The sequence below is a fragment of the Mandrillus leucophaeus genome, unplaced genomic scaffold (genome assembly GCF_000951045.1).
Source record: "Mandrillus leucophaeus isolate KB7577 unplaced genomic scaffold, Mleu.le_1.0 Scaffold205, whole genome shotgun sequence".
NCBI classification, from domain to species: Eukaryota; Metazoa; Chordata; class Mammalia; order Primates; family Cercopithecidae; genus Mandrillus; species Mandrillus leucophaeus.
The window spans coordinates 980302-991951 of record NW_012102088.1 but is presented as its reverse complement, the minus strand read 5'-3'; the positions used below and the strand labels follow the sequence as shown (position 1 = coordinate 991951).

The 11650-nt window shown below is 46.7% G+C and overlaps 1 protein-coding gene across 2 annotated transcripts in view; it reads left to right on the top strand.

Moving 5' to 3' along the window:
• ZNF671 (zinc finger protein 671) overlaps positions 1 to 7564 on the top strand; it is a 10769-nt gene extending 3205 nt beyond the window's left edge. The window contains exons 2-4 of one of the 2 annotated variants that reach the window (XM_011979703.1): positions 3656 to 3782; positions 4553 to 4675; positions 5618 to 7564. In XM_011979703.1, coding sequence (XP_011835093.1) covers positions 3656 to 3782; positions 4553 to 4675; positions 5618 to 6828 — 1461 coding nt within the window. In that variant the 3' untranslated portion in view covers positions 6829 to 7564. The remainder of the gene's footprint in view (positions 1 to 3655; positions 3783 to 4552; positions 4676 to 5617) is intronic. The other variant, XM_011979704.1, reaches the window with a different exon arrangement.
• Positions 7565 to 11650: the final 4086 nt, after the last annotated feature.

Here is an 11650-nt window from a genome sequence, read left to right as displayed (position 1 = left end):
GCCAGGATGGTCTCGATCTCCTGACCTCGTGATCCGCCCGCCTCGGCCTCCCAAAGTGCTGGGATTACAGGCGTGAGCCACCGCGCCCGGCCGGCTCTGGCTGTTTTATTTGCCCTATCAGCTCCCTGATACAAATTTGGTAGAAGCCAGACTGTTAAGTAGCCACTAGAAGTGTGTGCTGTAAGCCCCTTCTGGAGAGTAAATTGGAGGTGCACATTCCTGCCCCTTTTTTGCAGTGCTCCAAGGAGGTGTAGCTCCTAGAAATATTTTCATGCCCATTTAATTCTGCCTATTCGTTCTGTGATCCAGGAAGACTTGCCTAGTTCCTTCTGCTCTCAGAGGTAAGAGGTTTACGATGGAGCCCTTCGGGAGGTAGCTGTAAAAGATGCAGCACTCTATGCATGGCATAAACCTCTTCTGGGGAGAAACAAGGGCTGTTTTTTTAAAGCCCCTTCTCTGCACTACTTACAGGGCATGAAGACCCTGGAAGTGCTTGAGTGCCGATATCAAACTGCCACTTTTTTTTGGTTTGTTTTTTGAGATGGAGTTTCGTTCCTGTTGCCCAGGCTGGAGTGCAATGGCACCGCTTCGGCTCACTGCAACCTCTGTCTCCCAGGTTCAAGCGATTCTCCTGCCTCAGCCTCCCGAGTAGCTGGGATTACAGGCACGTGCCATCATGCCCAGTTAATTTTTTGTATTTTTAATAGAGACGGGGTTTCACCACGTTAACCAGGATGGTCTTGATCTCCCAACCACAGGTGATCTGCCTGCCTCGGCCTCCCAAAGTGCTGGGATTACAGGTGTGAGCCACCGCGCCCAGCAAACAGCCAAACTTTTTTCTGTGATCTAGAAAGATGTGTATTCCAGTCTCCTCTGTTCACAGAGCCAGGAGGTTTAGAGTGCAGTTCTTCGGAGAGAAGAATTACAAGTTGGGACACTTGTGTGGACTGTGGTCTATAGAGACCACAGGAAAAAAGCAGTAGTTCGATATAGGCACATTAGCACTTCCAGGGTCTTCATTCCCTGTGAGTAGTACAGAGGTGCTGATGTCTCCTCCCCTTAGCTCTCTAGAGTTGGTGAATTAAGAGCCGAATCATGGATAACCTTAGAGTTAGGAACTATATGTGAGGTCCACACCATCCTCTTCACAGGAGAAGGTGTGTGTTGGGGATTCCTTTCTCCGTTGTATGAACAGTGCCCACAGTGGGGTCCATGGTTGAGTGTTCCTCAGCTTTTCTTACCTGTTTAAGACAGATGTTTTCTCAGTTGCCTGGTGATCAGCAGTCTCTCAACTAGTTTCTCACTTTCAGAGGGGATAGTCTGTACATAGGCGTGTATTTCATGTGTCCGTGGATGGAAAGAGTCAGGAGCTTCGTATTCCGCCATGTTGCTGACATCCCCTCTCTCACCCTCACTTTTGAACCACCTGAACTAAGAGAAATGCACACTGATAAGTTCCTTCAGTGCAGGGAATGAGCCTGCTTCACTTGGTGTTGCCAAAGCCACAAAATACCTTAAATGCCATGCAATAGATTGTCTCAACCTCCTTTAGAACCTTTTTTTTGTTTTTCAGGCAGAGTCTCATTCTGTCACCCAGGCTGAAGTGTAGCTGTGCAATTTCAGCTTACTGCAACCTCTGCCTCCTGTTCAAGCTATTCTCAGCCTCTGGAGTCGCTGGAATTACAGGTGCGTGCCACCAGGCCCAGCTAATTTTTATATTTTTAGTAGAGACGAGGTTTCACCATATTGGCCAGGCTGGTCTCGAACTCCTGACCTCAAGTGATCTGCCCACCTCGGCCTCCCAAAGTGCTGGGATTACTGGTGTGAGCCACCGTGCCTGACCATCCATTAGCTCTTTTGACTAAATACATTTCCCAAGGAAGATAGGCTCATTGGGGGCAGCTGCCTCACAGCAAGTTCTGTTTTTTTTTTTTTGAGACGGAGTTTTGCTTTTGTTGCCCAGGCTGGAGTGCAGTGGTGTGATCTCAACTCACTCCAACCTTCACCTCCTAGGTTCAAATGATTTTCTACCTCAGCCTCCCGAGTAGCTGGGATGACAGGCACCTGCTACCACGCCCTGGCCGGTATACAATAATTTTTGTATTTTGAGTAGAGACGGGGTTTCGCTATGTTGGCCAGGCTGGTCTCCCAGAGTGCTGGGATTATAAGTGTTAGCAGCCATGCCCTGCCAGCAAGTTCTTACCAAAGGTTTACTCTAAGGTAAATTGTTCTAACATGGGAAATGTTTCTGCTCACATTCCCTATACTGGCATACCTTGTCTTACTGTGCTTCACTCTATCACACTTTGCAGATACTCTGTTTTTACAAGTTGAAGGTTTGTGGCATCCCTGAAGTCATACATTGGCAATTCTTGCAATATTTCAAACATTTTCATCCTTATTATACCTGTTCTTGTGATCAGTGATCTTTGGTGTTACTACTGTAATTGTTTTGGGCCATCATGTGGCACCACGAGCCACACTTATACGAGACGGGCAGTCTTAATTGTTAAATATTGTGTGTCTTCTGACTGCCTCACTGACCAGCTGATCCCCATCCTTCTCCCTCTCTTCAAGTGTTCCTATTCCCTGACGCACAGCAATATTGCAATCAGATCAGTTAATAACCCTACAGTGGGCTCTAAGAGTTCAAGTTAAAGGAGTAGTTACACATCTCTCACTTTAAATCAGGGGTGCCCAGTCTTTTGACTTCCCTGGGCCTCCAGCACTAGGGGTTGCATTTCAACATGAGATTTGTAGGGGATACACATCCAATCCATATCAAGCAGTGGTACAATGTGCAATAAAGAAATGGAAGAGGGTTGAGGATACCTGAGATCTTCATGTGGTTTGAGGTGCCTGTGATTGAAAAAAGGAACAAGGCCAGATTGGGAGGCTTTCAGAGCAACAATAGGGCTTTCTTTGGCAGTGGGGCCATTGGTGGTTTAGGGCAAGATGGGATACTGATTGTTGGCAAGCACTTTTTTTTTTTTTTTTTTGACATGGAGTCTCGCTCTGTCACCAGACTGAAGTATAGTAGCATGATCTCGGCTCACTGCAGCCTCTGCCTCCCAGGTTCAAACAGTTCTCCTGCCTCAGTCTCTCAAGTAGCTGGGACTACAGGCACACACCACCATGCCCAGCTAATTTTTTTTTTTTAAGTAGAGACAGGGTTTGATCTTGTGATCCGCCCTTGGCAAACACTCTTAATGCTATATGTAGAGTGACATTGGGGAGTCCAGGGAGATAGGGTGGGCCAGTAGGGTGGTGGGAAAGCTGGAGATGTGAGGGAGATGTAGTCCAGAGAGTGATGTGTATGAGTGGAGGAAGTGTGAGCTGATGGTCCTGTGACTTGGGGCTTAACTGAGAAAAATGAGCCTAGGTTCATACCTGGGATTTGTGCTCTTGGGTACCCCAGGGGAGTTGGCTGGCTCAGAGTGTACATGGCATTTATCTGTCAGCCTGCCTGTTGTTGTGGTGGGCTGACACAGTGATTTCTGGGGTAATCGGGAGAGAGTGAGAACCAGTGGTACCAGCACCTGGTATCTCTGACTTGGGAACCTGGGAGGTCAGTTAGCAGGATGTTGTGGGTAGGCAGACTGGGGATCATGGGTCAAGAGACTTTTTATGACCCTTCCTGTCGCTTTTGTTGCAGGGCTGTGTGGTCTTTGAGGATGTGTTTGTATACTTCTCTCGGGAAGAATGGGAGCTTCTTGATGATGCTCAGAGACTTTTGTACCATGATGTGATGCTGGAGAACTTTGCACTTTTAGCCTCACTGGGTAAGGTCCTCATGCTTTTCTCCATTTACCACTCTGTTCTTCCCATGGTTGGATCATGAGCACTGCTTCCTTCACCAGTTTTCTGGAGCAGGTGCTCAGGGTGCCAGGGCTAAGCTGTATGGAGTGTCCTCCCTACTTGCTGAGCAGTCCTGAAGCCATGCAGCCAAGGGTTTGGGGTCATGAGACTTGTGGTTTGCCCAGTGGATCTCACTAGGTCTGTTCACTTTCTGTACTGCTGACTCTGTCCAAAATTATGAAGCCTCTGTGCCCAAGGTTCTGCCCCCTTTCTCCAGGTGACATTTTCTTTTTCTTTTTTTTTTTTTTGAGTCAGCGTTTGGCTCTGTTGCCCAAGCTGGAGTGCAGTGGCACGATCTCAGCTCATTGCAACCTCTACCTCCCAGGCTCAAGCCATCCTCTCACCTCAGCCTCCTGAATAGTTGGGACTACAGGCACACACCACCACACCCAGCTAATTTTTTTGTAGAGATGGGAATTTGCCATGTTGCCCAGGCTAGTCTTAAACTCCTGAGCTCAAGTAATCCCCTGACTTGACCTCTGAAAGTGTTGGATTACAGGCGTGAGCCACTGCGCCCAGCCCAGGTGACATTTTCTAGGGCCTGACCCTGTCAGGAGTTACAGGCACTTACATAGTCACTTACAGGGACCTTTGCTCTATTGCTGCACAACTCCTCCCAGGTTACTTTTCTTACCTGTAGTCCATCATAGGGTGGACCTGTGCTGGCTGCTCACCTGTTCTGACTTTCTCTTAGGAATTGCATTTTCTAGATCATGTGCAGTCATTAAACTAGAGCAAGCAGAAGAGCCCTGGGTATATGACCAGGTGGATATGACTTCAGCCACAGAAAGAGAGGCCCAGAGCGGACTTAGACGTGGTGAGTGGATATCGGGGAAGGGCATGATGTATGTCAAAGCTGGGTTCAGAACTGTCAGCATTAACTGTTCACGTCAGTGTTTGTTTCCAGGGCCAGTGGCCACACAGCGTTTCTATCTGTCCTTCCCTGTTGTTGACATGAAGACATATCATTTCTAGTTTGTTAGCCCCTTGCCATCCTCACCACTGGCCTTCACCTCACACCCATGTTTTCCCACTATTCTGTCTGCATTTTTGGCAATATTGACCTGCTATTAATGTTCACAAGATGTGCATATATTCTTAAATAGTCTTTGAACACCAACTGCTCACTTGTAGTTGGATTTTCCTGGAACTGGATACATTTTTCATAGCATTCATGAGTCACTAACAGTCAAGGCCCTACTGGAAGCCATTTGTTTGCTTCCATTCTTTTTTTTTTTGAGACGGAGTCTAGCTCTGTGGCAAAGGCTGGAGTGCAGTGGGGTGATCTCCACTCACTGCAAGCTCCTCCTCCTGAGTTCACGCCATTCTCCTGACCTCAGCCTCCTGAGTAGCTGGGACTACAGACGCCCGCCACCATGCCCGGCTAATTTTTTTTTTTTTTTTTTTTGTATGTTTAGTAGAGAAGCAGCTTCACCGTGTTAGCCAGGTTGGTCTCGATCTCCTGACCTCGTGATCTGCCCACCTCAGCCTCTCAAAGTGCTGGGATTACAGGTGTGAGCCACCATGGCCAGCCTGTTTGGTTCCATTCTTATATCCTGGCCCTTCATTGGCCCTCCCCCATGGTATGACCTCCAGAGGCTCACTACCTCAAAGCCGTCCCTTCCTCACTCTGACCATGCTTCTCATCCTGAAAACAGTTTCATGAACTTACTCCTGCGTGTGTCAAATGCACATATATGATGGGGTTGCCCCTTCCCACCCGTAAACATGCATTTAATCAGCATTTCTGTGTCTTCAGGTTGTTGGTATGGAGTGGAGAATGAGGAGGTATCTTCTGAGCGGAGCATTTCTGTAGCAGGAGTGTCACAGGTCAGGACTCTCATGGCAGAGCTGCAGACTCACCCATGTGACATATGTGGCCCAATAGTGAAAGATACCTTACACCCGGCTAAGTACCATGGGGGAAAAGCCAGGCAGAAACCATACTTGTGCGGGGCATGTGGAAAGCAATTCTGGTTCAGTACAGACTTTGACCAGAACCAGCCCAATGAAGGGAAACTCTTCCCAAGGAAGGAGAGCAGAGACTCCGTGAAAAGCTGCAGAGTCCATGTGCCAGAGAAGACCCTTACATGTGGGAAAAGTGGGAGAGACTTTTCAGCCACATCTGGCCTTCCTCAGCATCAGGCCTCTCACAGCAGGATGAAGCCCCACAAGAGCACCAAGCTTGTGAATGGCTTTCGCATGGGACAGAGGTATCACAAGTGTGGTGAATGTGGGAAAGCCTTCACCCGCAAAGACACACTTGCTCGGCATCAGAGAATCCACACTGGTGAAAGGCCTTACGAGTGTAGCGAATGTGGGAAATTCTTCAGCCAAAGCTACGACCTCTTTAAACACCAGACAGTTCACACTGGAGAAAGGCCATATGAGTGCAGCGAATGTGGGAAATTCTTTAGACAAATCTCTGGCCTGATTGAGCACAGGCGAGTTCACACAGGTGAAAGACTCTATCAGTGTGGCAAATGTGGGAAATTCTTTAGCAGTAAGTCTAATCTCATTCGACACCAGGAAGTTCACACAGGAGCCAGGCCTTACGTATGCAGCGAATGTGGGAAAGAATTCAGTCGGAAACACACACTTGTTCTGCACCAACGAACTCACACTGGAGAAAGGCCTTATGAGTGCAGTGAATGTGGGAAGGCCTTTAGCCAAAGCTCCCACCTTAATGTACACTGGAGAATTCACAGCAGTGATTACGAGTGTAGCAGATGTGGTAAAGCTTTCAGCTGCATCTCTAAACTCATTCAACACCAGAAAGTTCACTCTGGAGAAAAGCCTTACGAGTGCAGCAAGTGTGGGAAAGCCTTCACTCAAAGACCCAACCTCATCAGGCACTGGAAAGTCCACACTGGGGAAAGGCCTTATGTGTGTAGTGAGTGCGGGAGAGAGTTCATCCGGAAACAGACACTTGTTCTGCACCAGAGGGTTCACGCTGGAGAAAAGCTTTAAGAGTGTAGCAAATGTGGGGAAACTCTTTGGCCAATGCCCCCAACTTACTGTATGGTGGGGAACTAGCAGTAGTTAATGAGTGCAGCGGATACAGGAAGGCCTTTCCCTGGAGGCTGAACCTTACCCGCCACTGGAAATTTCACACCAGACACAGGCCTTAGCAGTCCAAGCAATGTGCTGTCTCTGTTCAGCCTAACAGCTCACCCTAGAGTGGAACTCTGGGAGCAGCCATTGTGAGGGAACCATCAGTCAGAAGTGAAACTTCATAGATACGGACATTCCCACTGGGGAGATTCCCTGTGAGCACCAAGTATGTGAGATGCTTTCAACAGCTGTGTCGCACTTTTTAAATGGCTATTGGCCTTTGCTGGGGCAGGAGCCATCTGCCCCTACCATTTGGCAGAATCATACTGCGTTTACCATTTATCCCAGCATGCTTATGACAGGCAGAGCTTTCTTCTCTCCCCAGTCCCTAAAAGGATTGTAAGTGGTCTCACAGCCCACTAGGGGTCTTAATTTTCTCTCTTTTGATGTAAATGGCATGGAAATAATCAGCTTTGTTCAAGAGGACACAAAAGGATTCTGCAAATAGCCTGCAGAGGCTTACCTGCATTGATTGTTTGGTTTCATATGATGCTCATTATGGATATATCCAATCTCCAAGTCACCCAGCTCTCGAACTGCCTGCTTCACATTGCTCATTATAATAAAGGCCTGTTCTTTAAGCCACAATTAATGTTGTGGGTTCTGTTTATTGTTTGGAGTCTATTGAGGAAACAGTTGTCTTCTCAGCATGAACAAGTTAACAGCTTTTGTGGGAGTCCTAGTTTTCTGTCCCTTAGAGCAAAGAACAGTATGGCAGAGAACAGCTCTGATTACAGCTTTGACCTAATTTGCATTGCTGTTCAAGGCCTTCTAAGACTGCAGGGCTTTGTGAGACAAATCATGTGACCTGGATGGCAGTTTTTCTATGGGTTTGGAGGTAACCATGAAGAGAGACCAGCTGTAACAACTTCCTAGAGCACCTGGGATCATGAGTTTGGTCACTGGTTCCCATCCAGTGTTCCATATTTCCAAGCACTTAGTGGGAAGCTGGCCCCTGCGTCTTGTCAAGGAGTCTGTGTTCAGAATTTGGTAGGCAGGTGTCCTTGTGTGGAGGACCTCTAGGAGCCAGGTGGTAATTACAATTGGTGTAGAAACACTGGGTGAGACTAATAGGGAGTTGAGGAGATTGCAGCACACTACAAATGATGTGCCACTTCTTTTTTTTTTTCTTTTCTTTTTTTTTTTTTTTTTTTGAGATGGAGTTTCGCTCTTGTTGCCCAGGCTGGAGTGCAGTGGCACGATCTTGGCTCACTGCAACCTCCACCCCCTGGGTTCAAATGATTGTCCTGCCTCAGCCTCCTGAGTAGCTGGGATTACAGGTATGCGTCACCTATGCCTGGCTAATTTTGTATTTTTAGTAGAGACGGGGTTTCTCCATATTGTTCAGGCTGGTCTCAAACTCCCAACCTCAGGTGATCTGCCTGCCTCGGCCTCCCAAAGTCCTGGGATTACAGGCATGAGCCACCACGCCTGGCCTAGGATGTGCCACTTCTAAAGGTACATGCTCAGATGTTCCCATACTATGGCTATATAGGATGAGAGTGTACAGAAAGTTTCAGAACCTCCATAGCTGTGTCTCTTTGGTGGTCAGCATCACTCCCAGGGCAAATCTAAACATTCTGTGGATTCCCAAAGACTCGATGGCTCAACTGAAGACCACCGCTGGGTGCACAAGTGGGTAGGAAAACCAAGATTGAAAGGAGGAAAATCTAGCATTTCAGGGATGTGGCTTTGCAATTTAGCCAGTGTTCCTGGTGAATCATGGAAATAGCTTTCTTGGTTGCCACTTTTTGCTGTCACTGAGGCAGGGCTGCTCCTGAAGCAAGAGGCAAGAGACAATAGAGTCAATATAGGGTTACCTGTAGGACTTGTCTGTGTTTTCCCAGTTTTCTTTTTTGTTTTGAGACCAGGTCTCTCTCTGTCACCCAGGATAGAATGCAGTGGCACTACCATAGCTCACTGTAACCTTGAACTCCTGCACTTAAGCAATCCTCAGCCTCCTAAGTAGCTGGGATTACAGGCATGTGCCATCGCACCTGGCTAACTTTTTTTGTTTGTTTTTGTTTTTGGAGATGGAGTCTCACTGTATTGCCCAAGCTGGTCTTGAACTCCTGGCTTCAAGCGATACCAAAGCACTGGTTTACAGGCATAAGCCAGCATGCCTGGCTGGTTTGCCTAATTTCTTAAAATGAACTGTCATTTATTTGTGAACTCTCTTCTTATATAATAATACAGTCTATAAATTTCCCTGTAAGTACTACTTTAGCAGCATCCCCCAAATTTTGATATAGTGTGCATTCGTTTTGTGTAAGATGGAATTAGTTGGCCGGGCACGGTGGCTCATGCCTGTAATCCCCGCACTTTGGGAGGCCGAGGTGGACGGATCACGAGGTCAGGACATCGAGACCATCCTGGCTAACATAGTGAAACCCTGTCTCTACTAGAAATACAAAAACTTAGCCGGGCATGGTGGCAGGCGCGTGTAGTCCCAGCTACTTGGGAGGCTGAGACAGGAGAATGGCGTGAACCCGGGAGGCGGAGCTTGCAGTGAGTTGAGATCGTGCCACTGCACTCTGACCTGGGCAACAGAGCAAGACTCTATATCCAAAAAAAAAAAAAAAAAATTGGGCTGGAAAAGCTCTACTTTTGTCTCTAGGGACTTCAGGTATCGCATTTCATTTTGACATTTAAGTGCAGTGAGCTTTATTATGTATTGTTTAACATCTGGAAAATCCCATGACAATATGGAGGGTGAGTTTGATTGCTGATGGTTTCTGGTTGGCATACGTGATTAGGTAGGAACTCTGGCTCAACTATGTTACCCCAGAAGGGCATAAAATCCCTGCTGGCCTGCTGCGATCCTCTGACTTGAGCTCTCCTGAAGCCAGGATTTATCTCTCAGATATTGGTGGCTTGATCTGGAAGTGACTCACATCAATGTGCCATCTGGACTGGGGTGGAAATCTGGAAAACTGCCTGGATTTGTGTCTGACATAGCATATGGGCACGCATTCTCTTTCTCTTGCTGCACCATACCCTTTGCCTTAACAAAACCTCACGTGAGTATGCTCTGTAGAGTTTTGTGAGTATTTTCAATTATGTTTTTGAAATTTTTTCAGTTGGTGAAGATGGGATATTTGCTGTGATCTCTGAGTCCATTTCAAATAATAATGGCTAAGGAGTTATTGGGCAGAATGAAATATGGTAGAGGCTGGTGAGGAAGATTTTTTGTGAATAGGTTGGCTTCTAGTCCTTGAGTTGAGATTGCACAAGTTACGTGATTGACTCACAAACAGGAGGAAGAACATAAGTGGGACCTGGAGTCTGTGGGTCGGAGGGGATAACTAAATGTCCTGCAAAAGACCCAAACACCTCCCATTAGGCCCACCTCCAACACTGGAGGTCACATTTCAACATGAGATTTGGAAGGGACACTCATCTAAACTATATCAGCTGTAGATTCTAGCCTGTAATTAAGTACACTACCATACCTTTTCCTAACTCCACCCTGCGGACCCAGCTAATTGATGTCATGGTAAAAGGGGAGACAACATGATATGAGGCATGATGTTATGGACCTCCTTATTGAGCTGTCTTGAATGAGACTTAATACTGGAGGGGGAAGGAAAAGTAAGAATCATTCAGAAGAAAGGTAACTAAAAATAAAAGAGGTGGCCGGGCGCGGTGGCTCACGCCTGTAATCCCAGCACTTTGGGAGGCCGTGGCGGGAGGATCACCTGAGGTCAGGAGTTCGAGACCAGCCTGACCAACATGGTGAAACCCCATCTCTACTAAAAATACAAAAAAAAAAAATTAGCTGGGCGTTGTGGCACGTGCCTGTAATCCCAGCTACTCAGGACGCTGAGGCAGGAGAATCGCTTGAACCCAGGAGGCAGAGGTTGCGGTGAGCCGAGATTCCACCATTGCATTCCAGCCTGGGCAACAAGAGTGAAACTCCATCTCAAATAAATAAATAAATAAATAAATAAATAAAAGAGATGGAAGAAACCTCAGGAAAACAGAATTGGATAAAATTGTTTAGATGGTTGATTACAAATGACCTTAAACAGGAAAGGAAGATGGAGTAGTTACAAAAAGTATTGAATCACTAAAAATAATTGGTCTATTCAAAGATCTGGAACTAATTAATTCACCCTAGTCTTGATAATTTTTCAAAATGTCAAAATCATTTAAAAATGACAAGTATAATCTCTTCAGAGCCTGCTCTGATTATAACCATGGAGGGAAATTGGGAGTATTATGACTGAATGATGATGTCAACAGAAGAAAGTGACAAGTCTCAATCATTTTGGAGATTTAGTTGCCAAAGTTAAGGATGCACCCGGGAGACAAGTCTATGCTTTTCTCCAAAGATGATTTTTAGGGCTCCAAATTTAAAGGAGAAAGGATGGGATATTGAGAAGCACACAGTTTTCACATAAACAAAAGGGGCAAAAGAAAGATGTAGGGAATCTGCATTTTACGTAAGGTAACACAGAGGAAATGGGGTAGGGGAACAATCGGATAGGCATTTTGTGTCTGACAGGCCGGGGTGACTGCACCTGTAAAGATAAACTATCAATTTGCATTGCCATGGTGAAGTTTTTTTTTTTTTTTAGATGGAGTTTCACTTTTGTCCTCCAGGCTGGAGTGCAGTGGCATGATCTCAGCTCACTGTAACCTCCGTTCCCTGGGTTCAAGTGATTCTCCTGTCTCA